The 26,889-nt window shown below is 37.7% G+C and overlaps 1 protein-coding gene across 1 annotated transcript; it reads right to left on the bottom strand.

The window, feature by feature from the left end:
• Positions 1-4,477: 4,477 nt before the first annotated feature.
• LOC110912844 (patatin-like protein 2) lies at positions 4,478-23,073 on the bottom strand. Its single transcript, XM_022157658.2, has 9 exons — positions 22,878-23,073; positions 22,282-22,418; positions 6,943-6,987; positions 6,658-6,844; positions 6,396-6,525; positions 6,191-6,231; positions 5,179-5,481; positions 4,681-4,856; positions 4,478-4,580 (listed from the first exon to the last, which is right to left on the bottom strand). Exons 1-9 carry the CDS (start codon positions 23,004-23,006, stop codon positions 4,499-4,501), a joined length of 1,230 nt encoding a protein of 409 aa, XP_022013350.2. The 5' UTR covers positions 23,007-23,073; the 3' UTR covers positions 4,478-4,498.
• Positions 23,074-26,889: the final 3,816 nt, after the last annotated feature.

The raw sequence follows: 26,889 nt of genomic DNA, 5'->3' as shown, positions 1-26,889 counted from the left end.
CCTTTGACAAGTTGATGGTAAAACATTGTGTTCAACTATTGAGAGATAAACAAGAGAAGGATGTGAGTGAGAATGCAAAAGCAATGATGAGGTTGAAGATTGCTTGTGAGAAAGCAAAGAGGGAATTGTCATCAACAACTCAAACACCGATTAACATTGAGTTCTTGTATGAGGGACATGATTTCAAAACAAGGTTCAGCAGGGCAAAATTTGAGGAGATAAATGCTGGTTTTTTCAACATGTGCATGAAGCGCGTGGAAAATTGTTTACGTGATGGAAATATGCAAAAGAGTGATGTTGATGATGTGGTAAACTGGTAGGGGTCGACTCGGATTCCCAAAGTACAACAAATGCTGATGGAGTTTTTTGATGGGAAACCCCTTTGCAAGAGCATTAACGCCGACGAAGCTGTTGCTTATGGTGCTGCAGTGTTGGCTGCAAGCTTAAGTGGTTATGGAAACCAAAAGGTGCAGGATTTGATTCTATTAGACGTGACCCCTCTTTCACTTGGCATCAAAGTTGATGAGGTTGATGATATGAGTGTTCTGATCCCTAGGAACACACCCATACCTACCACCAAGGAAGAGGTTTATGTTTCGTCCGTTGACGACCAAGAATCTGTGTTATTTGAAGTATATCAGGGCGAGGGCATAAAAACAAATGAAAACGTCTTTCTTGACACATTCACTCTTCACGATATTCCAGCCGCTCCTGCAGAAAAACAGGAGTTCAAGGTTTGCTTTAACATAGATGTTAATGGAATTCTCCATGTTTCAGCTGAGGTTATATCCACAGGTAATAGGAAAAGTATCACAATTGCTAGGAGTGGAGTTTTAATTTAACAATGACTTCAAGAAGATGGTGCAAGTTTTTTAGGCAATGACTATGAACAAAAAAATCAGATGATCCATGGTGCTTCTTTTTTTTATTTTTTATTTTTTAGTAAGATAAAATTTTGATGCATGTTGCCTTTTTGAACAACTAGAAACAACTCAATCTTGCTGAAACAAAGAATTACAAGTTACCTTCAGTTCAATCTTGCTGAAACAAAGAATTACAAATTACCTTCGGTTCAATCTTGCTGAAACAAAGAATTACAAGTTACCTTCGGTTCTATTATGTTTTGTTGCGACCTATCTGAAGTGGTTTCTGAATTCTCGTACCATTCAGCGGGGCATGGTTCGTTTTTACCAAAATACATACACGTCTAGTCATGTGACATATTAGCAACCCCTTCATACATTCTTGTGATTAAGTTCCAAGGGTATACGGAGTGGGGTGCGGCAAAGTGTGGCAAACTTAGTTTGCCAATTGGTAACACCACCGCCAACATAGTTTGCCACTCAAAAGTTTGCCAAATCGGTGTAGGCTTGCGGAAGTGGTGAAGGGAGGGTATCAGAGAGAGAGGGCAGTGTGGGGCGGGATCCATTCCAATCTCAACCAATCACACATTTTTCCTTTTTTTAAAAAATAGTTACCACTTCACCAAGTGTCTAACCATTGCCAACACTTTTGAGCATAGTTTACCATTTTGACATGACACACTCTCATTGGTTGATTTTTTAGCTTGCCACTCTCAAATGTCTAACCACTACTTAATGTCTTAGAAATGATCTTATTATCAAACAACAATATGATTCTTTGCCATCCAGGTCTCCCTTTCTTTCGAGTGAGCATAAAATCAAGGTGTTTGATTCACTTTTACTACAGGCCCTTCAATTTATAAGTAAAAAAGCTTTTGAATGTTTATTAACCTCGATGGCTATCATAGAATTGTATTAATATACTTGTGGTATTCAAAAGATGAAGCATTTGAATGTTATTATAAGTTTGAGATAATTGTCATTTACGTCCCCTTGGTCTGTCCACTTATGTCATTTCAGACCAAATTTTAAAATTGTACTACTTTACTCTTTGACATTTTCGAAACGTGTCATTTCAGTCAAAAAACTAACCTCAGTTAAAAAACTCAGTTAACTGAAGGGTAAAATAATCATTTTGGATGTAATAGACACTTTAAAACTTAAGCCATTTTACATAGATCTTTTATTTTGCGTTTTACATAGATTCAATTCATCTCGTGTTTAAACAACACAGTGTGGGCGTGGAAAAGTGGCGTTGTGGCTTTTCCACGCAGGAAACACCACCCCTTTTGGTGGCATTAAATGGTGTGGTGATGAAGGCGGAGAGTTTTCCACCGGCGTAGGGGCACTTGGGTGGTGGAGGATCTTGATTGGTGGGTGAGTTTTGGGTGTATTTTAATTTGTTGATGTTTATCATTAGTTTTTTATAAAAACGACACTAACTATGCCGCTCCCGCTCCTACCTTTTTGCACCACGCCACTTTTCTGACGTGTGCTAACGTGGGTGCCACATGTCGAATAGCGTTACTCTTTCAGGGCAGTGGGGGTGGTTCCGTGATGGACAACCATCACGAGTGATGGCCAAAAGAACACCGCCGCCACCATCAAAATCAATGCGTGGAACTTAGAACGCGTTGAACTCTTCACGCGTTGAACTTAATGGATTTTTGACCGTTTGGAATTTATGACCGTTATAAAACGGTAATTTTAATAAAAAATAAAAACCTTTAATGCCTTTATATATACTTCAAATCTTTTAACCATTTCACCCAAACCAAAACTCAAACGCAAATCACACATTCTTCATATTTCTCAAGTGGATTTTCCTATGGATTCCATGTTTCCGATGGACAGCGATAGCGATACCCAGTCGTCTTCTGACAATGAGACGCTTAAATATTTTGTGTCAGTGTATAACGAACTTGAATCAAGTTCGTCCCGCCCAAAGAAGAAGATGGTGGATCGTGATCGTATACATGCCAACGAAGTGTTAATGAACGATTATTTTGTGCAGAATCCACTCTACAATGCCGAAATGTTTAGAGATCGGTTTCGTTTACCAAAAGAATTATTTTTAAAGATTGTTGGAGACATCAAAGCAAGGGAGGAAGGGTTTCAAGAAGGTTACGATGCGAGGGGCAAACCAAGCTTCACGACGACACAAAAGTGCACGTCCGCCATTCGCCAACTAACGACATGTAACCCTCCCGATCAATTTGATGAATACCTAGCTATGGCGTCCAGAACTTCCCGTGAATGTCTGCAATTTTTTTGCAATGTGGTCATTAAGTTGTATGGTAAAGAGTTTTTATGTAAACCGATGAGACACGACATCTCACATATTTACGCCGCACATGAGTCTAGATGGCAGTTTCCAGGGATGCTCGGTAGCATCGATTGTACACATATCGAGTGGAAAAATTGTCCAAGAGAGTTGCGAGGGCATATGTTAGGGGTGACATCAAAAGACCAACCATCATACTAGAAGCGGTGGTGTCGAATGATTTATGGATTTGGCATTCATATTTCGGTGTTCCAAGTTCAAACAACGACATCAATGTGTTGCACACGTCGCCGTTGTTTCAAACCGTAACGGATGGTACCGCACCCTTCTGTACATTCTATGTTAACGGACGATATTACAGACGGGGCTTTCTTCTTGTGGATGGTGTCTACCCATCATGGTCTGTTTTCGTGAAAGCTCCTTCCTTTCCTGTCGAGGCTAAAGAAATCGTGTTCAAAAAGTTGCAAGAATCGGCAAGAAAAGATGTTGAGAGTGCTTTTGGTGTTTTAAATGGTAGGTGGGGCATAATACGCTAACCGGTTCATGCGATGAACAAGAAATCAATACATAGCATAATATATGCATGTATCATATTGCACAATATGATAATCAAAGAAGACGTTCGTGCAATATCTCCGGATTGGGTGCCGGATCCACCTACACAAGTTCAAGTTCCAGAAAATATCCAACAAGACTTGCATGATGAAGGAACTCACTTTCGGTTGAGATAAAATTTACTCGAACTAGTAGGTTCTTTAGGTTTGGAGTTTCATGAGTTGGACGAGGAGCAGAGTTTGTTTAGTATTTTTTTTTTTTTAAATTGTAGCCTAAAATATTTCTATTATGTTAAATTGAACTGGTATGTTTTAGTTTTAATGAAATTTATAATTTTAGTGTTTTATTGTTAATTTCTAATTAAAAAAAATTAAAAAAAGTTGTGAGTGATGGAATTCCATCACTAGTGATGACCACCGCCACTAAAAAAAGCTTGTGAGTGATGGAATAATGGCTGATGACATAGCGGAACTTGATTAGATGTTGTAAGTGATGAGTGATGACCACCCTCACTCCCCTCGTGCCCCCCTTCCATATAGTCTTAGATTACATCAAAGTAACAGACACGAACTGTTGATACAACACATCATATAGAATCAAAGTCTATGATCAAACCATAAATGCTTTGTATAATTACAAAACAAACATATTATCATTGTAGAAAATACAAAAGAAATAGCAAGGCATTCCAGACCTAATAATTATTTACATATATAGTATTGCTTTAGCTATTATACAAGCATGTGTGTTTAAGCGTGTTTTTTTATCATGTATGATATCAGGAGTTTGGAAACTTCTAAGTGAAACCATTGTATGACTTTGAAGGTGTTTTCAGTGATTCTCGCTGCTTCTTCTCTTCCGAAAGCAATTTTGCAAATCTACATGTATGTGTGAATATAATAGCATTATACTATTAGTTGTAAGATGAAATAATTTACCAAGAGTTTTCGTGCATACTTCAAACTAAAATCTACTGACCGTTTAAGAGCTTGGGCATTGGTCTGGCCATTTCCCATCGGCTCAGACAACCCAGTCTTTAGATTAACTCTTGAAGCAGGCTTTGCTAGTAGGTTTTGACCAATTTCTTCGAGTTTCAGCATGTTCTCTTTCGTTGCAACATCCACTAATGCTTCATCACCGCTTAATGTATCTTCCTGGTAATTAAATTCATCAGTTATTTTATGTTTGAATGTGGTTTAGAAACGAGACTTGTACTTTTAGGTGTTTTCTGGAACTTCTAAATGCGGTTCGCTACCTTGGGAGGCAAGCTAGCAAACTCTATTTAGTTTGGTAAAAACTATCTAGAGTTTGCTTGTCGAGTTTTCTTACAGGGTAGAGAACCGACTAGAAGTACAAGATATTTCTGTAAAGTTGAAAACACATTGAAGTGCAAGTCTTGTTCCCGACAACCTGCTTAAGAATATTAACTCAATTATTTTACAAATTATAGCTTTGAAACAAATACTTAAATATTACTTGAATTCGAAGGTAGTTTTGTTGGGAATGAACTGCTTGAAAGAAAACTGAAACGTGGCCGTCGACCATATCTCCGCTTGCTTGAGTGAATACATCGATGATAGGGTGAGAACCGTCGTGGAGCAGCCAACCTAAAAGACCCCATTTAGATGCCATTTTCGCGTTGTATGGTTTCGATTCTTTTGGTGCACCGGTGCCAATTGAGATCATGAGGAAGCGACCATAATCCACAGGGTTAACCGGAAAGAATTCTGGATCTTCTCTAAAAACTTGTTTTGTTACTTCACTTATTGCAACGAGCATCTAAAATAATGAAAAATGAGATCATCTCTTTTCTCACTGAAATAATAAGAATATAAATTTCCATAGTCTCAGATTCTATTTCCTCAAAAGAAAGAAGTATATCCGTACATTTCCAACAATAAAAAACAAAACTTATATACAAACGGTTTTTCGTTATTAAAACGAACAAAAATAAATCATTTATTTTTCAATATTAAAATCTTTTAAAATATAAGAAAATTTATGTTTATGTACCTTTCCTTAAGATTAAGAAAAAAAAAATATGAAAATATTTAATTTATCTATGCAAGTCACGTGTAAGTTATATCATTTATATATAACCTACGAATGTGTAGACTATATTATCTACATATAAACACATATGTAGGTAACATTAATTAGAAATTAAAACAACATATGAACAAATTATTTCAATGGTTTATATGTATATAACGTACATATTTTTGTATGTAATAAATAACCTTATTTTAGAAAAATGAATATTTGATAAAATAAAATTTTAAAAGATTTACTTTTTCTTTTTCTTTTTTGAACAGCTTAAATTACATCAAATCCGTCTTCTCCGAGACTTGAACACTAAACTTAAAGTTGCAACACGTTAACTCTAATGTCTTTGCCAATTGATCCCAACCACTACCCTTAAAAGATTTAGTTTTGTTTTTTATTCTCACAATTTTGTGTTTTATATATATATGTATCTATAATATACCGGATTATTAGCAGCAACACCACCATCAATAAGATTATATTCTTGCAGGGCGGACCTAGTGTATACCGGGGGGTAGCCTCCGCTACGGCTTGGCTCGGAAAAATTTGACGTTTTTAGTGTAAATTTTGGAAAAATTTGATGTTTTTTCGATTTCGTTACGGCTTATTTATAAAACGTTACGGCTTGGCGTGAATCCTAGATCCGCCACTGTATTCTTGATCATTTCCACCATCATCGTTGTTCTTGAAATAATAGGATGGGAAATAAGTTGGAGCTGCTGAAGTAGAAATGCATATATCTGATAACTTAACATTGTAGCATGGATTAACTTCCGCCTGCACGTTCATACCTCATTTATCAGTAATTTCATTATAATATGTACGTCATCTTCTGATGTTTTAAACATGGACATAATTCAATAATCATGTGGATCACTAGAGCATATTAAACTTTTATGTGATTAAAACCTCGTAAGTGGAGAAAATGGTGGGTTGTAGACGTTGGATATCGAACGTAGGGATGACAACATTGGTTAAGGTATCGTTCAAACGAGTGTTTCCTAGTTTTTCCCTAATTATCTTCTGAAGATACTTTCCATTGTACTTTGGTCCAAATAGCCTTTTAACGGTCTTGATGATTGATCCCCATATACCCCTATAAATGTAAATTAAAACCTTGTTAGATTGTATTACCACAAAGTTATAACATTAGATGAGTTAATTAGCACAATTTAAAATCGGTCATAGGTTAACCATTGTTGTGGAAAAATTTTTGGGCCATGTTCCATATAGAACGGTACAATCACTACAAGAACGTCCCACATTTAGCGGCGACACCTTTAGCGGCGACAGGCCAGCTGTCGCCGCTATTGTGTTGATACACTTTGTGTGGACGCGACTCGGCTCGGTTCGACTCGGCTCGGTACAACTTGGTTTCGACACGGTTAGGTCCGGCTCAAGCCAGACGACACGGCATTCCTCCGTCGTGCGCCCCAGAGTTCGACACGCGAAACACAGAGCGCCGCGAACAAGACCCAGGTGACACATCACCATGACATCATCTCTGTGATGTCATGATGATGTCATAGTGTTGAAAATGCATGCAAATGTTGACTTTGTGAATTAAATGACGAAACACAAATGTGTTTCGTCAACTTTGTATTGCTTGTCCCTGTTTCGTCGCCTGCTGGGCTTCTTCAGGCCCAATGTCTGGCCCAAAGGTGTTTCGCCGAGTCCTTTTCTGTTTCGTCAAGATCTGTGTCTGTTTAGTATAAATACTCCTCATAGTTTCTGTGTGAAACTGATGAGCACAGAGAGACTTAGTGAGAGTCCCTTAAAACATTGTTTGTATATGTTTGTGGTTGTACTCATCCATAATCAATAGATATTGAATCTTTTGGTTACGTGTTCTTATTTTACACTTTGTTTGGTTTGCACCGTCACGGGGATTCCGCACCCGTTACCGTGTTCTTGATAAACAAGGATAGGTTTACGTTATCGATCCACCGGAAAAACGGGACCTACAATTGGTATCAGAGCAGTGGCTCTAATCCTTGTTTAAAACCAAACAAGTTTCGGTTTTTATCGAGTTGTTCTTGAAAAACCCATATATTTTCTGAAAAAGTAGCTAAAATCAGTGAAAACCTTGTTGTTTTGCCAAAAGTTTTATCAAAAACCTTGTTAAATTGATTGTTCTTGTGATACACCGGGTTTTTAGTAAAAGTTTTGTGCATTTTTGGGTTTTCGGAAAATTGTTCGGTCACTGAAAAGTTTAAATCTTCATTGTGTTCTTCAGTTATATTCAAAGGGTTCTTCATATTTCACTTTTTGATCTTTAAAAATCATTTGGAAAGTTGTTTGTGCTTTGAGAAGTGAGAAAGGATTAAAATATTACACACTTTACCGGTTGGTACGCTGGGTATGGGAATGTGTTGAAAAGGTTGTATCTTGTGTCAGAACAGATAAGGTCTAGCCGAAAGTTGTCACCAACTTTTTCACCAACCCTGGTTGTCTTTTTGACGAAACAGACAACAGACGAAACAAAAGTCTTTTGGTGAAACAAGAATCATTTTCGTCAAAGTGTTTTTCAACGAAACAAAATTTTGTTTCGTCAATAACATAAAAATAAAATCCATTTGTCAGTTTCGTCAAAGGGCAAACAGCGACCAAAAATTTGTCATTTTGTCAAAGCCCATTTGGTCAGTTTCGTCAGTTTAGTCAAACCCAAAACAAAACAATTAAGGCCTATGTTTCGTTGACTGTTCAAAGCCCAAACAAAAAGAAGAAACAAACTTAAATGGCCGAAATCCTTTTTGTTCGTAGAATCAATCTTGGGCCACATTTGTAGTTTGGGCCTTTGTTTGTCTAGCCCAAATTAACCTTTAAAAAAAATTTAAAATTCTCTCAATTAATTCAAAAAAAAATATATATAAATAATAAAAATAATAAATAAATAAATAAATTATAAGACCGATCAAAAAGGCCCACTAGCAGTGTTTAATCTTCTGTTTGTGTTGGTGGTGTTGGGTCGATCAAAAGGCCAAAGTTGGATCAAGAACACATTATGGGCTCACGTGATTTTTCTAAATTTTGAAGTCACAACTTTATTTTGGGCCCACATGATTGAAGCTAGAAGTGAAGGTTTTTTTTTTTGTATTGGATTTCTAATGGAACTTCGGATATTTTCATTAGTTTATTTGTTTAAGTAAACAAATTACTAGTGGGAGTAGGGTCGGGTGTTCGTCAAGTTGTTTTGAATCGTGCCTCTAAATAAAATGGTTGCACAAGTCCGTGGGATTGGAGTACGGACCCACGACCAGCTCAAAATCAGACTTCGATGGCCGAATATTTAGCGAATTCCATACCCCGACCCCCTCCACATCAGACTTTGATGGCCGCATATTTAATGAATTCCATTCCTCAAGCCCAACCTCAACCTCAAGTTTCCACAACACAACCTCAATTCAATCCAAGTGTCGATTGTGGTCCGGCCATACAGTTGGGAAACGGTGATCAAATAAGAACTGCGTTTTACGCTGAAATTGTCAAGAATTTCAATGATGGTGAATCTTCGGGAAATGATGACAGTTCAGGATATAGTGGCAGTACTGATGAAGATGGCTCAGGTGTGAGTGATTACAGTTCAGAATCGGACGTGAAGGAGGGAATGGATTCTGAAGCTGATAATTTGTCGAATGATGCTAACGAGAAATCTGACTTGAACAAGAAAGCTGATGTTACATCAGAAGAAATGGAGAAGATTCTCACTGAAGATGGATCTTTTTCTTGTCAAACTGCCTTTATGGCAAATGTCTCAGCCTCTACGAGTCAGGTAAAATCTGAAACTCCTAGCATCTGTAGTGATTGTGCTGATATGAAACTTGAATGTGCTAAATTGAAACGTGAATCTGAAACGGTTCATAGTCACAATCAAAGTTTGGTTATTGAATTGTCTAAGTGCAAAGAGGCAAACATGGCGTTAACTCGAAACGAAAAGGATTTTAAATCTGTAATTGAAACCCTAAAGAAAAGTGTTTCCGAATTGAACAAAGTTGTTATCATAAACAAGTTAGTATTAACGATTACATTAACATTGTTGAGGAAACCAAAAAGGAGTTAGCCATTGCCAAATGCGAGCATGATGCTATCAAGCAAAAGTTGGAGAGTTATTCTAACTCCCGATTTGTGCTCGATCACATCATAGACGTTCAAAAACTGAAAGGAAACGTGAAAGGCGTAGGGTATAAGGCGTGTCCACCTCCTTTGAGACACAACTATACCAAAATGCCCGATGAAGAGGATATGCCTCGGTATGAACCCAGTGTGCCTCTTGATTATGAGGAAGTTACTACTGGCCTAGGGTTCAAACCGGACAATTCATCGGAGGGCTCATCTGATAACAAAGAAAAGTCATCATGTGCTTCAAATCAAAGTCCTCCAACCATTAAGGACTATGATTCTTCAGATGATGAATCAGATGTGAATGACCAGGATGAATCACTTGATGAGACGAAAGGAGTAGAAATTCCAATTGAGAATCATATTCTGTGTGATCCTCCTACTCCTACTGTGCAACCTGTTGCCAAGCAAGTGATAGATCCTGTCAAGAATGTCAAGGATGACAAAGAATGTGTGTTTGCTGTTCAGAGCAATAACGTGTTGTATACTTTGGTCGGTGATGCTAAAATTTATTCGGACAATGATTTTCCAATTAAAAATGTCAATCCATCTTTGATTGATAAAGTGTTAGAAGACAACACGAATAAATTTTTGGGAAAGACCATTCGCGGAGTTGTGGTAACACAATGTGATCCTGTTCCAAAATCAGAAATTAGAAAACAATTTGGAAAACAGAAATCACCGACAAAGCAACAACCAATGGCTTTTAAGGGTAAACAACAACAACGAGCTCCAAAGCCAAAGGCTAAGGTTGAATCAAAAGGAGCTCGTTATAAGAAGAAAGCAAAAGATGTTAAATTTGTAGCATCAAAGGGTACGGATAAAATTGAGACTTTTGAAAACAAATCAAACACCGATTTTGTACAACAAGTCAAGATTTTGAAACATAATAGTGATAACAATTACACCCAACACACAAACGGGTGTGATGAAAGAGCAAGTACCTCAGGTTCTACAGGTTCGACATTTGCTAGTCGATCAAATTCTCCTAAGTTTGTTGAAAGGAGAACGTGTTTTAAATGTGGGAAGTTTGGGCACATCATTAAAGACTGCACAAACTTGCCCAAACCAAATTTTGTTGAAAGAGCCCCTTCTGAACAAGGTCATCAACAACGTCGTCCTGTGTCACCAAGAACTGACAAACGCACAGTTAAAGAACAGGAAACAAAACAGCGACGTAAAAATGTGAAGGTGATCGAAAAGGCTTTAAAACCAGAAACTGTTAAAAGGAAACCTAGTTTGTCACAACCATTAAAACCAGAAACTGTACATAATAAACAATCTGGTAAACAAAAACAAACTTGGAAACCTAAATCGGGTGAAAGTTCAGGGGGAGGTGCGGTGTTTGAAAACCATCAAGAAATTGAAATTACATTTCTTGATTCTCAGGGGCAACCCAAGTCTATGAAGGCTTGGGTCCTCCTCTCCAACTAATCTCTGAGTGAGTGTGCAGGAAGTTCCAGGAGGAACTATCGATAGTCATAGGATTATTGATAGTGGAATGTCCTTGCACAAGATAGGCGACAGCAGAAATTGTTGCCTTTGTTGGAGAGAAGAAGAAAAATAAAAGAAGAAATGTTTGATGAAAGAGATTGAAAAACTTCGACAAAATGAAAAATCATTTCAAGTGTGATTGTTAAAGGCTTTGATCGGGTCCCCTAGGTAGATTCAAATCAAAATGTACGCACCTGCAGCACGTCTGAAGTTCACAATCGACAAAATGAACGTGCAGTGTACATTTCTTCGCGGTGTGATTGAAGAAAATGTGTTCGTTGAACAAACCAACCGGGTGTGCGGATGCCTTGGCGTGGATTGAACAACCGCACACTACTTCTGAAAGAGAAAGACGAAGACCTTCGCTGGTGCAATGTGTAAGACCAGCCGGACCCGGAGGTTTATGATCTTATTGCTGTCAAGAGATTTCTCAGTAGCTACAAAAGTCAACTTTGAAATCCACACCGGGTGGATATCCAGTTTGGGAGAGCACTCAAATTCCTGGCAATGCACAAAGAAGTTGCAGGATTACGGTTTTGAATTTCTAATCTCTCCTATACTTGTCGATTTTTAAGCTGCTTTACGAACTATTATCATCTCATACAATACTCTTTGGCTAGACACGTTGACCTCGAAAATCACCTCACACGTGATTGTTTCAATATGAAACTCGTCAATGTTGTCATGGTCCACACCGCTTACCGACATGCCAACTGATTTTTCCAAAATTCGATAAATCATTTCTGATTAACTTATTTTTGGCATTGAGGTAAAACCTGAGTTAACCGACATCGGAAAATCGTTTTTGTAAATACCTTTGTGTTTTTAAAATTTATCTTAGTTTGTTGATTTTAGGGGGAGTAAATCCAAATTTAAAAAAAAAAAATCCAAAAACATCGAAAAATTTCAAAAACACAAAAACAATAGAAAAACAAAAATGAGTTTCCTGGCGAGAAAAAGAGAAAATGATAGTACATCAGTGGTCTGTTGAAATCTCTTTTAAACCTTAAATGAAAAACGATAAGCAGCTCTATACAAGATGTATCGGTAGGCTCACAATCAGATTAAAGTGTCCAGGGTGATATAAACCTTAATCGACTGAAGACCAGGTGTGAACCATTCATTGGCATATGGTCTTAGTATCGAAATTTCGTTTGAGAGATTGCCGAGGTTCTGAGATATTCGGTCTTTATGCTGCTTATCATCTGGGTATCATGGTTGTTTCTTTTACCGAAAAAAAAACGGGGACGCAAGTCTAGATCTTCCATGATACTATACATACGTGTACATACTGCATTCGACCTCAATAAGTGATCAACAATCACATGTCCTCCAAATAAGTGATAATATATCACATTTATCCAGGAGTTAAGTTCGTCTCTCTGCTGTACGAAAGTACTGACCTGTTCACGGACTTGCTCCTGTGCCCTCATGCATATGAAAATCAAGTTCCTCATCAATAAGTGATTCTATCACATAGGGCTTGTTTTCAAATCAAAATAATTGAGAATCTCACATCATATACAGTCAAACAGATGATAAACGGTATACTCACCGGTAAGATGAACCCTCATGCATACCTTGATACGGGAATGTGTCGTGTGTGGATGAACACCGGTCGTTAAGTATAAATCATACCTTAATGTATCCCCTCGCCATGATTACATCTGATAAGTTGAGCTTAAGTGGACAACAATACCGATAATTGTTATAGGGTGCTTATCTAAATGTTAATTAATTGAACAAAAGGAGCGTTTTGGCGTGACCGTACACTGATATGATTCTCTTACCCTCGAAACTCGCAAAAAGAATGTCTGTAAATATTTATTTACTGCTTTTAGTTTTTGCATCTTCTGTATATATTTATTTATTGTTTTCCGTCTTTACATTTGAAAAATGAAAAATTTCAAAAAGATTTTAGGTGTGTTTTAATATAAACTTTATAAAATCCAAAAAAGATTTTGCTTCTAGTTTATTTTTGATTGACCGATGTTGGAACTCGAGTCTATCCTACCCAAAATCCTGATTTTAAGCCGGAAAACAATTGCATCTTCATAAATGGTTGAAGTTAACGAGTTTTGAAAGTTAAAGGATTAAAATTGATCATTTTCTAAACTTTCAAACTGTTGTCGGTCGGTAGTTGATTGTAAAAATGGTCACACATGTGTCACTTGTTTAAATGTTAACTATATTCCAAGCAATTGTTCTCATTATGCGTTTAGATTTCTTGCATGTGCAGATGCTAAAGGCGAGAAGAACATGTTTGATGACAAGCTTCGGAATGAAGACACGACGTGAAGGCACTCTAAAGATAAAGATGATCGAGTTGTCGCTGACCCTTCATCAACACCACAAGGATCTGAAGAATTGTAGATCAAAAGATTCACGAGCATAACTCAATGGAGAGTTCATTCTAAGGGGGAGTTTGTTAACACACTTCCTAAATGAAAAAAAAAGGAGTTTGTTGATACACTTTCTTCTTACGAAGCGTGAAGACTTTGAAGATCCTCCGACATGAAAGACACAGAAGATGAACAATCACAGAAGACGAACCATCACGAGTAGCATCCAAGGGGGAGTTTGTTGATACACTTTGTGTGGACGCGACTCGGCTCGGTACGACTTGGTTTCGACACAGTTAGGTCCGGCTCAAGCCAGACGACACGGCATTCCTCCGTCGTGCGCCCCAGAGTTCGACACGCGAAGCACAGAGCGCCGCGAACAAGACCCAGGTGACACATCACCATGACATCATCTCTGTGATGTCATGATGATGTCATAGTGTTGAAAATGCATGCAAATGTTGACTTTGTGAATTAAATGACGAAACACAAATGTGTTTCGTCAACTTTGTATTGCTTGTCCCTGTTTTGTTGCCTGCTGGGCTTCTTCAAGCCCAATGTCTGGCCCAAAGGTGTTTCGCCGAGTCCTTTTCTGTTTCATCAAGATCTGTGTCTGTTTAGTATAAATACTCCTCATAGTTTCTGTGTGAAACTGATGAGCACAGAGAGACTTAGTGAGAGTCCCTTAAAACATTGTTTGTATATGTTTGTGGTTGTACTCATCCATAATCAATAGATATTGAATCTTTTGGTTACGTGTTCTTATTTTACACTTTGTTTGGTTTGCACCGTCACGGGGATTCCGCACCCGTTACCGTGTTCTTGATAAACAAGGATAGGTTTACGTTATCGATCCACCGGAAAAACGGGACCTACATATTGGTCGATCCGCGTCAAACCCATTCCCCAGCTGTTGATCAGTATTCTGATCTAACGGTTGGGGATTCAAGAAGCAATACCGGCGACAGAAAATAATTAATAGCGGCGACACAGTGTCTCCGCTAAAGGTTTGTGTCCCACTTTAATCCCTAGCCACAGAAATCTTATCCTCTTTAACCCTAGTTATCATAGTAGCGGCGACATATAAGTCAATAGCGGCGACAGGTTGTCGCCGGTATTGATCTTTCCGTAAAAGCACACACAGCGCCATTTTCGTCCCTCCTCCTTCATTTTCCCCCCAAATCTCTGCGAACCACCGCCGTAGAACCGCGTTTTTTGCCCAAATCGGTGAGTTTAACTTTGTTTTTCTTAAATCTCTTCTCTATTTTGTTATTTACATGTTATAGGCTTTAATCTTTGCTCGTTTTTGTGTATATTTGTGTTTATGGAAGAATATTCGGATCACCACCATCTCTTCTCTGGCACCACCTCGTCTCAGCGGTCTTAGTCTACTTGAAACCTGAAAAAAACGGTTAGTTTTATATGTATTTTTTTAAAATTTTAGAAATTCTATAATTTTTGGTTTAGGATGTAAATATGTTGGTGAAAATGTGTATGTTAGTATGTATAATTTTGACGACTTATGTTAGTATGTATAATTCTAAAATGTGTATGTTAGTATGTATAATTTTTAGTTTAGGATGTAAATATGTTTAGAAATTGTATAATTTTTAGTTTAGGATGTAAATTGTATTATTTTTAGTTTAGAAATTGTATAATTTTTAGTTTAGGATGTAAATAAGTGTATGAATGAATGTATGTATGTAGGTGTATGTTAGTATGTTGGTGAAAAATGTGTATGTTAGTATGTATGTTTGTATAAAGTATGCAAATGTGTATGTAAGGATGAATGTTTGTATGTCAAATGTATAATGTAGGTGTATTTAAAAAAAATGAGTGTATGAAACTCTATTTATTTGTGTATGTAGGTGTATGTAAGCATGTATCTGGGTATGTAAGTGTATGAATGAACGTATTTATGTAGGTGTATGTTAGTATGTTGGTGAAAAATGTGTATGTTAGTATGTATGTTTGTATAAAGTATGCAAATGTGTATGTAAGGATGAATGTTTGTATGTCAAATATATATGTAGGTGTATTTTGAGAAAATGAGTATATGAAAGTCTATGTATTTATGTATGTAGGTGTATGTAAGCATGTATGTGGGTATGTATGTGTATGAATGAATGTATGTTTGTAGGTGTAAGTGTATAAATTTTATGGTTTTGATCAAAATGTGTGTTTGTTTATGTGTAGGTTTGAAAAAAATGTTCAAGTTTGATAATTTGTATATTTGTGTTTAGGTTTTAAAACATTTGTATTTAAATTTGACAAATATATATTAGTTAGGAAATGCCCTCTTTATATTAAAATCATCATTTAAAACATAACGAACATAGAAAATACCCGCCAAAATTGAAATCATCATTTCAAACATAACGAGCTAAGAAAACACCCAATCGAAATTGAAATCATGATTTAAAACATAACATTCCGCCCAAAATTTAAAATAATCATTAAGAACATAACAAGCTTAAAAAATTGTGCCCGTGTTTGAATTAATCATTTTAAACATAGCGAGCTTAGAAATACCCGCCCAAAATTGATTTAGAAATTAATTTCGGGTTGTCCCCGTTTATCTTGGGACTGCTTTTTGAATACTTTATCTCATTTAGGATGTGAATGTGTATTACATGATTGTTTGTTTAAGAAGGATTCGGTTATCATTTTCTCTTTGCTCCTCGGGTATATATATCATTACATATATACTTGGGAGTTAAGAGGAAATGCTGCCGAATTTTTCTTAAACAAACAATCATGTAATACACATTCACATATGAGATAAAGTGTTCAAAAAGTGGGTTTAGCAGCCTACCCTTGTCTTGTTAATCCTAAATTAGATTTTCTTTCAGTTGCATAATGCATATCGATAAAAGTTGGATTGATTCCCCACGTCATTCACCTCACTACAAGCAAGGACTCGAGTCATTTATCGAGATGTGTGAAAGAGTGATAAAAAACCACGATGAAGTTAGATGTCCATGTACCAAATGTAAAAATTCCGGCTTAAAAACTATGGCAGAAATGAAATACCATTTGCGTATTAACAGTTTTTGGAAGGAATACACGAAGTGGACCTATCACAGGGACACGACTCCAATTGCAGAAGTAAACGATGTTGCGCCACAAGACGGTATGGTAAACGTTATTGAAGACATTAGGGGGGATCCTATGGAAGAAGATACACACCTTAACCAAGAGAACTCGAATGGAGATGGTAGCGGTGTTGTTGATGATTTTGAAGACCTGGTGAAGGAAGTTGAAACAGAATTATATCCTGGTTGTACCGAGTTTTCTTCTATCGACTTTTTAGCAAAGCTTATGAATATAAAGGATACGTACCATTTTCAAAATGAAGGAGTAGATCGACTCCTCTCGTTGTTGTGAGAGTCAATGCCAGAAGGCAACAAGATTCCCCCTTCGTATTATGTAGCTAAGAAGACATTTAAGAAGATTGGTTTGGCATATGAGATGATAGATGTGTGCACAAATGATTGTGCTCTCTTTTGGAAAGAAAACGAGTCCTTGCAAAATTGTCCCGTTTGTAATGAGAGTCGATGGGTCGATAAAGACACAAAAGGCACGAAGGTGGCTCGTAAGGTGTTACGATACTTTCCTTTGACGCCTAGACTACGACGTTTGTATTGTTCAAGGCACACAACGAAAGATATGATATGGCATAGTACCGGACGATCGGAAGATGGGACTATGCGTCATCCAGTTGATGGATTTGCATGGCAAGACTTTGATAAAAAGTACCCAAACTTCGCGATGGAGCCACGAAATGTTCGCTTAGGGCTTGCAGCTGACGGTTTTAATCCCTTTAACAACGGTAGTGGATCCTCGACTCATAGCACGTGGCCGGTTATACTCACCACATATAATCTGCCTCCCTGGCTATGCATGCGAGAGTCCACATTCATGTTGACCTTGTTGATTCCTGGCCCTAAATCACCGGGGAAAGACATTGACGTTTTCCATAGACCGTTAGTGGATGAGCTTAAGCAATTGTGGCAGACAGGTGTACGTACTAAAGACGCAGCAACAAACACATACTTCACAATGAAGGCGGCGTTGTTATGGACCATAAATGACTTTCCAGCCCGTAGTAGCCTATCAGGTTGGAGCGGACAAGGCTACATGGCACGCCCAACTTGTAACCAAGACACTCCTTCAATACGTGTAACTGGTAAATGTGCTTATGTTGGTCATCGCCGGTTCTTAGATGCCAACCATCCTTGGAGAACAAGTCTCGACTTTAACGGGAGACCCGAGACACGAGACCCTCCGAGACAGTTTAGCCCAGCTGACATAGAAGCTCAACTAGGTCGTTTAATTAATCGTCTACCAGGCAAGCATCCAGATTTTGGAGGTGGGAGGATAACCCGGTCAGATTTCGAGTTGAACTGGTCCAAAAGAAGCATATTTTTTGACCTTGAGTATTGGTCTTCTCTGCAGCTGAAACATAACTTAGATGTAATGCATATAGAGAAAAATGTGTGCGACAGCTTGCTCGGTACTCTTCTAATGAACGATAAGAGCAAAGACACGCCAAATGCGCGGTCCGACTTGGAAAAACTAAACATTCGGCCGTCACAATGGCTGAAACAATCGGGTGGCAAGTTCTTAAGTCCCCACCCAAAGTACTCATTCAAGTCCGATGATCGAAAACTTTTTTGTCAGTTTATAAAAAAATTTAAATTACTAGATGGGTTTGGATCTAATATCAGTAAGAGGGTGACAGATAACAATGCTAACATTACCGGGTTGAAATCTCATGACTGTCATATCCTCATGCAACGTTTGATACCGATTGGGGTTAGAGGGCTTTTGACTAAAGATACATCTACACCAATCGTATACCTTTGTATGTTCTTTAAGCAACTTTGCTCTAGAACACTATCGGTGGATGATATGAAGAAAGCAAAGGATGACATTGTTACCATCTTATGCAAGTTAGAGATGATCTATCCACCTGCGTTTTTTGACATTATGGTTCATTTACTTGTGCATTTACCTGATGAAGCGATTGCGGGTGGTCCAGTAGCTTTTAGATGGATGTATCCATTTGAAAGGTACATGAAAAAACTAAAGAACTATGTCAAAAACCCGGCAAGGCCTGAAGGTTGTATAGCTGAAGGTTATGTGTTTGAAGAAGCTCTAACATTTTGTTCAATGTACCTTAAAGATGTTCAGACTAAGTTCAATCGCCCAGATAGAAACGATGATGTCGTTGTTGAAAAAAGAAAGTTATGGGTGTTTGAGTCCAAATGTCGTTATGTTGGCGCAAGAAAGGAGAAATATCTATCATTCATCGAAAAAAGCAAGATGGAATGGTTTGTCCTCGAAAACTGCGCAGAAGTTAAGGAGTACATAAAGTGAGTGCTTCTATCTTTAACATTTCATAATCTGTTAATTGGTATTTCTCATTCCTTTCTTATATTTGTCATCAATGTAGTGAATTCAAACATACACATCCCCATGATGATCTTAAAACCAAATTTCCGGGATGGTTTCTCCATAAGGTATAATACATATATAACACTCATTACTCTATACTTGCTAGGTAATACATATATAACAAACATTATTACTCTATATTTGTTAGGTCCATTCGATGAAAACACAAAATTCTCCAGAATTCCACCCGGAGTTGTATGCTCTTTCAATTTGTGCGAAAATGACTGCTTACACTTACACTGCTTGCATAGTCAACGGTGTTAGGTTTAAGACACTTGAACGTGATGCAAAATGCGCAACGCAAAACTATGGGGTGGAAGTGGTTGGAGAGAACGGTGTGAAATTTTATGGCCAATTAGAAGAAATTATTGAGTTGCGTTATAAAAATGATTATTCCACTGTCCTATTTCGGTGCAAGTGGTTTGATACTCAAAGGGGTGTAAACCATGACAATAATATCACCAGTATAAGCACTGAACATGAATGGGACAAAGACGATCAACTCATATTTGCTTCGCAAGCCAAACAAGTGTTCTTCATCCAAGAAACGTCTCGAAACCAAAAAGATAAACATAGGTGGGTAGTCGAAAATGTTAATCATCGAAGAATTTGGGATCGGCCGTTAAGTGATGACCGCGTCAATAAGGTTCAAAATGTTGGCAAACGCTTAGAAGATAGTGACGTTGTTGACAACAACTCTTCATCTGACTGTCCACTTGTCATTGACTTGACCCAATACTTTCAAATTGGATCTTCTCATGTTACTGCGGGTGAGCCTTCAATTGAAGTTGATCCCCCAACGGCCACCGTCGATGAAGTGTTTGAAGTCGAGACTGATTCTGATGAGGTCGAGGCTGATTATGATGAGGATGATCCCGATTATGTGGAGTCTGACTAAAAGAAAAGTTATTGTAATTTATATTGATTTGTAATTGATAAACACTTGTTTGAAATATTTATTTGAATTTGAGTTACACTTGTTGTACTTTCCCTTAATTTGTATTAGATACACATGCTGTAACATTTGTAACTTTATAGGGATTATGTTTTCGATATTGTTGATATTCGCTTATCTGATGCCTGATGTGGCCCCATGGGGACATGGGGGTGACGGTGCTGGTGATCCACCGCTTCCTCCTGGTGGATTTCGTGGCACACACGAGACAGACGGTAAGTCTTTTACTAAATTATTTTGTAGTCCTCATATTTTATATATTATAAATGTTGTTACTAATTATTTTTGTTTTAATTGCAGCGGTTCCCCCGAAGAGGGTTGGGGAAAGCAAAAAACGAGAAACTAAGGCGTCTGGTAAAAGCGGGGGGGCCTGTATCGCTTACGTTTGACAGGCAGGTGACGTATACCCCTGTTGGTAAAACAAGAGATATGTTTTCACGGGAGGCCGGCCTGTATATGTGGCGGTCCATCCTGTTCGATAAAATTGGATGGGATAACGTTGAACAACATTACAAGGATGCCCTCATGAACCACTTACGGGTAAATAACTTATATGCATAAAATTTTATCAAATATTTAAGCACATGCAAATCTAATTTATATATGATATTTTAACTTTTTTTATTTAATTTGTAGGAAAATTTCAATTTTGATGAAGTGGAACGTGATATAGAGGCCAAAAACTTGACGGGTGGCATTAGGGCTGTGCTTATGAAGTGGTACTCTGACCGCAAGTACGAGGCTAAAAAATTATTTAAGAGCAAGGGAGGTTACAAGGATCTTGAGAGTGCAAGGGCATTCCATCCCCCGGATATGCCCTATGATAACTGGTTGAGAACCATTGAAGGTTTCCGGGAAGCTAAATATATTAAAAGAAGCGAGGCCAACACACTAGTACGCGAGAAACAACAATTCCCATACCGTGGGGGGACATCGTCGTACGGTAGCACCGCCTATAAAAATGTAATGTTTTATGTATGTGTGCGTGTGTGTAAGCTTTTGTTTATTTAATGTCTAATCTAAGTTTAATGTTAAACAGGACATGGATTGGGTACCTACGTATGCTAAAACCCACACGGACAATCAAGGGAATTGGGTTGATCCGGTTGCTGAACAAAATTACGTAAGTATTTCTTTTAAGTATTATTTTCTATAACAAATATATATATATATATATACACACACACATATATTTAATCATCTTCGTAAAATACAGCGGAACATACAACAGGCCACAAGTGAATGGAGCGGTGAGGGTCCGCCAATTGCCCCGTATCAGGAAGCGTTGGGTGAGCGGCGAGGATGGTACCGCGGGATGGGGCCTAAACCTTCTTCCAACACGTCCTCGCACTCGTCATCTAACATGTCGTCTTTGCAAGCTCGGACGCAAGAACCCTTTTTCGAGGTAAACTGCGCAATTTAAAAAATGACAAACGAACGCATGTTTCCTTGTTAAATATATGTTGGTAGCGTTAATTAATATGCTAATATACGTTTTGCTATCTATTATTGTAGGATTTTGTTAACAGCTTGTTCCAAACCCCGTCATTTTTGAACCAACTTACAACTATCTTGCTTCACAAGGAAAAGGAAAAGGAAAGTCAAAAGACTACGATTCTGACAACTTATTCGATAATGAATCCGACGATGAACCCAACGATAACGATGAGTGACTTGTTTTTAATGTATGATTTAGATTTAATTAAACGTTTTAGGATTATAATGTACGACTTAAACGTAGTTTTTAATTATATTACCTTTAGTATATGTTGATTATGTTCATGGCGTATGCTTGCGTTGTTTGAAAATAGGCAGGTTTTGTTTTTCGGCCGTAAAACTGGCTGGGCAGCTGTATATACAGCTGCTGTATTAAAAAAAAAACAGACTTTTAGCGGCGACAGGTGTCGCCGCTATTGCCCTTTTCAACCTTTACCGACGAAGGTCAACACCGGCGACACTTTTAGCGACGACATCTGTCGTCGCTAAAAGTTGAGTATCAATACCGGCGACATTACTCTTTAGCGGCGACAACCGGTCAATAGCGTCCGAGCAGTACCGGCGATGCTTTACCGGCGACATGTCGCCGCTAATAGTCAATAGCGGCGACAAAAGTGGTCAATACCGGCGACACCTGTCGCCGCTAAAGGTGCCCTGTTCTTGTAGTGAATATCTTTGGCTATGTAGAGAGGTCGATTGTTTTCGTCTGGAGCGGTTAACATGGATGTCAAAAGACCGCCGGTGCTTGTTCCTGCAATGACGTCGAAGTAATCTGCAAGTCTTACATCGTTTCCATCCAGTTCCTACACGATCATCACATATATTTCGTTATGCATCGTTACATGAGTGAAATGTAGAAGTCTGGCGTTTCACGGTGGTGTAACCAGGGGTGGTTAAGAGTGTCCGATGACCCACCAGTCACTAAAATTTGGTGGATTTTTATATTTAAAATATGAGTTCTTTAGGAAAAAATGAGTTGGACCCCTTATCTATAAATGGTATAGAAGAGATACTTATGATAGCTTACACTATACGGTTTTGGCTCACCATTTTTTTCCTTAGGTAACATGATAAACATATACTGATGACCCACCAGTCACTAGAATTTGATGGATTTTTATATTTCAACTATGAGTTCTTTAGGAAAAAATGAGTTAGACCCCTTATTTATAAATGGTATAGAAGAAAAACTTATGATAGCTTACACTATAGTACGGTTTTGGCTCACCATTTTTTTTCCTTAGGTAATGATAAACATATACCTGAAGTTGAGATTCGAGTGAAGCAAGTATAGTGCCAGGAATGATCCCTCTAATACCTCCCCCGTCGATGCTAAGAATGGTGATCAGTTTTCCTTTTGTAGCTGGTTCGGTGTGGCGTGCTTTCGCCATTGATATCTGCTTAGAGCCGAAACGTCGAGAAAAGTTCTAACTATGGAAAAGACAATTCAACAAATAATGTGATTTCGTTTGTACAAGAGAAAATCATGTGTTTGGTGTTTTCACGTTGCATGAGAAGACACTCTCCAAATTGGATGTCTATGATTACATCACATCAAGCAGCAATATGGCTATATAAAGGGTGCTACTTTCTACACCCCCATCATGTGTTTGGTGTTTATATAGCCATATTGCTGCTTGATGTGATGTAATCATAGACATCCAATTTGGAGAGTGTCTTCTCATGCAACGTGAAAACACATAATTTATTAAGAGTTGTATTAATTATTTCAGGAGAATAATTCAGAGTTTACAACCTATCGATATCAATGCCAAAGAGGCGTACGGCAAGTTTCATTTTATATTTGCTACTGTATCATATACAAAACTACACTTTTATTTTAATTATCACGAAGAGATGTGGTCCTAGCATACATCTAAGGGTGCAGGGGGCACCCTCGGGGACTCCATTCGGGGACCATTTTTGTCGTGCGGGAAGGTGCCGCCATCCAAGAGGGGAGGCAAATCGGGGAGGGTGTGAGGGGAGTGTTCACCGAAGAAGGAGAGAGGAGATGGTGGGGCCACCCTCATTCTCAACCAATCAATTTTTTTTTTGAATAAAAAAACAATTCCCCTAAGAGGGGTGCACCCCGTACGATTTTGGACAAGAGGGAAGTTATAGAAGGGAAATGACATGGCAACGTATGATTGGGTTAAAAAAAGTTTCCCCTCACCTCATTAGGGGGGTGCCCCCTTCACCCTAAAAGATACACATATAGGTTTTATAATTTGTAGAGCCTAAATGTCTTATTATCTATTTAAATCACTTTTAAATTGAAATATTTCGACCGTACTCTAATAACTTTAACTAAATAATTCAAAGAGAAATACAAGAACTAATAATGGATTTGTTATAAAATAAGTTTAACAAAATTAGACAAAGGCTTTCTATATATAGGTAGAAAACTGTCATAATTAATGTTTCAACTGGGGGTTGATAATTGTAGTTGTCGGCAATTATTCGGTAACATATGTTGAAAACCCTCAAAATAAAACCTATTGACAGTAACTTAATTACTCAGATAGAGCCGAAGAACTATCAGATGGCTCTGAAGAATAATTCTTGGTATGAGGCGATGCAAGAAGAGTTAGCTCAGTTCCACAAGTTAAAGGTGTGGAATTTGGTCGATCTTCCAAAGGGCCAACATGCAATCAACACGAAGTGGGTTTTCAAGTGTAAGAAAGACGATAAGGGTGTTGTCGTCAGAAACAAAGCATGGTTGGTTGTTCAAGGCTTCGATCAAGAGGAAGGGATTGATTATACAGAAGTTTATGCACCAGTGGCAAGACTGGAAGCCGTTCGTCTGTTTCTAGCTTTTGTTGCACACATGCGTTTCAAAGTCTATCAGTTGGATGTGAAAAGCGCGTTCCTCTACGGGAAATTGCACGAAACTGTGTATGTATCCCAACCACCGGGTTTTGAAGCTCCAGGGTCTGAGACCAAATTCTATCTGTTGGACAAAGCTCTCTACGGCGTCCATCAGGCTCCTCGGCCATGATCCGAGACTTTATCAAGACATCTATTGGAGCACGGGTTCTCGCGTGGTGCGATCAACTCTGCACTGTTCATATTGAAGAAAGGGGGAGATTTTCTGATCGTGCAAATTTACGTTGATGACATCAGCGTTAAAGAAGAGAAGATCTTGAGCTTTAAAAAAGAGAAGATCTTAAGCTTTACATTGAAGATCCCGCACTGATCAAGGGGGAGTCTGTAGATGCACTTTGGATGATAAGTGCAGGCTCTCAAATCTTCAAGGGTGTCTTATGAGAATTGTTAAAACTTTTATGTATGGTCCGAATTTAGATGTTGAAATAGTCAGGACTTAGTTAATTGTTCTACTAGTCCGAATTTAGGGTATTGTCTAGTCAGGGTTTGTTTGTATTGGGCTTTGGGCCTTTCTATGTCCTGACTTCAGTAGTCAGGACTTCCTATTGTAAATAATCTCTTGGTGAAATGTTATACACGGCGATTTCTTTTGTGGAAAGTTTGTTCTTCAAGAAACTCTAATCATTGTCACTGTGTGTGAATTAACGGCTACTGTGTGTGACGTCATTCATCATTTTCATCATTCTTGTTCTACACTCTCTTGATCCAATACCATACAGTAGTGGGTAGGTGGATTCCGCACACCTGGTGATTGTTGTCTGAGTGAGATCCTTGGATATGAGACCTAACAATATGCAACTCTATGGATTGTACCTGGCTAGCCACATTAATTAATTAATCGATAATCAAACATCTCATATCCAACACCAATAATATTTTGCTAATTAGTTTAGTAAAGCTAGAAAAAAACGTATTGAGTTAAAGAATTGGTTTATTTTAGTTTATCAGAATATGGAAGCAAAATTAAAATACCAACTTAGTAAACAAATATTTATCAAAATTTGAAAACCAAATTAAAATACCTATATTGCAAATAAATGTTACTTTCAATAACAAATATTCATTAAGGGGAGAGTTTAATGTGGAAGACTAAAAAAGTCGGGAATCAAAGGATCATGTATTTAATATATTAAAATTTATTTTTTTATGTAGATGTCTTTTTAATCACGTATTTAATTATTTTTTAACATATTAATACATGTAGATGCCTTTTTAATAATTTTTTTTTCCAAAAACTAAAAAAATAAAAAAAAAGGTTTACAAAAATGGTTTTTTTTATTAAAATAGCTTACTCATCTTTATAGGCAAAAGCTTCGATTTCTGTTTTTGAAAAAGGTAATTTTTAATATTTTAAATTGAATTTTTAAGATATATTTAACATGTTATATACATTGTTACTTGCTTCCACATCAAAGGGTTGGTCAAACATCAAAGGGTTCTAGTCGCTAGATAAATGTGTAAATTTAAGAGTATAGAAGGTGTGTTAGTCAATAAAAAGAAAAAAAAAGTTGATGATCAAATTTCACACGATTCAAAACGTATATCAATATGAAATTTTAATTTATGATATGTTTTTACAACAAAAGAAGTTCATAATCTTTTTCTTATCACGTTTTATAAGAAAGGGGAATCTATCGATTTGTCACGTATTCTTCTTCCTTGACATTCACATATAAACGTTGAGACGAATTTAGGCCACTTTTGGGGGAGTATAATATGTTCAAGATTGCTAAAGCTAGGGAGCATAGGAGAAAGGATCTAGGGGTAGAGAAGTTTATAAAGGGAGGGGATGGACGTGTTCTAGTAAAGGAACATACAATAAGTTGAGATGGCAAAACTACTTTGATAATCTTTTCAACGACATGATGGACTACCAACAACATTGTGAAAAACCTACTATCCAAAGGCAACAACGGAATAATTGCTACTATTGGAGTATCATCCATGGGGAGGTTAGGACATCGCTTAGGAAGATGGGAAGGGCTAAGGCTGTTGGTCTAGACAACATACCAATTGAGGCGTGGCTATGTTTAGGAGAAGAAGGAGTTCAATGGCTATCGTCCATATTCAACCTTATTTTCAAGTCTGGCAAAATGCCAGATCAATGGAGTCGTAGTATTGTAGTACCCTTATATAAGAAGAAAGGGGACACCCAATGTTTTGAGAACTACAAGGATTAAGCTACTAAGTCATACTATGAAATTATGGGAGAGGATAATTGAGACTAGAATTAGGAGAGAAACCCAAGTTACGGTAAACCAATTTGGTTTTATACCAGGGAGGTCAACTACGGAAGCGATACATATTTTAAGGAGGTTGATGGAAAAATATAGGGAGAAGAAACGAGATCTACATATGGTGTTTTATTGACCTAGAAAAAACATATGA

The sequence above is a fragment of the Helianthus annuus genome, chromosome 5, assembly GCF_002127325.2.
Source record: "Helianthus annuus cultivar XRQ/B chromosome 5, HanXRQr2.0-SUNRISE, whole genome shotgun sequence".
NCBI classification, from domain to species: domain Eukaryota; kingdom Viridiplantae; phylum Streptophyta; class Magnoliopsida; order Asterales; family Asteraceae; genus Helianthus; species Helianthus annuus.
This window is presented reverse-complemented; position numbering and strand designations above follow the sequence as displayed.

Bases quoted from the DNA above. Each gene is read 5' to 3' on its own strand.
- LOC110912844 (XM_022157658.2), bottom strand. From the start codon at position 23,006: ATGGCGAAAGCACGCCACACCGAACCAGCTACAAAAGGAAAACTGATC. The intron at 6,526-6,657 runs GTTTTAATCACA...ATGAACGTGCAG, and splicing joins CCATTTTCTCCACTTACGAG to GCGGAAGTTAATCCATGCTA. The intron at 5,482-6,190 runs GTATATTATAGA...TCATTATTTTAG, and splicing joins GTGTTGCTGCTAATAATCCG to ATGCTCGTTGCAATAAGTGA.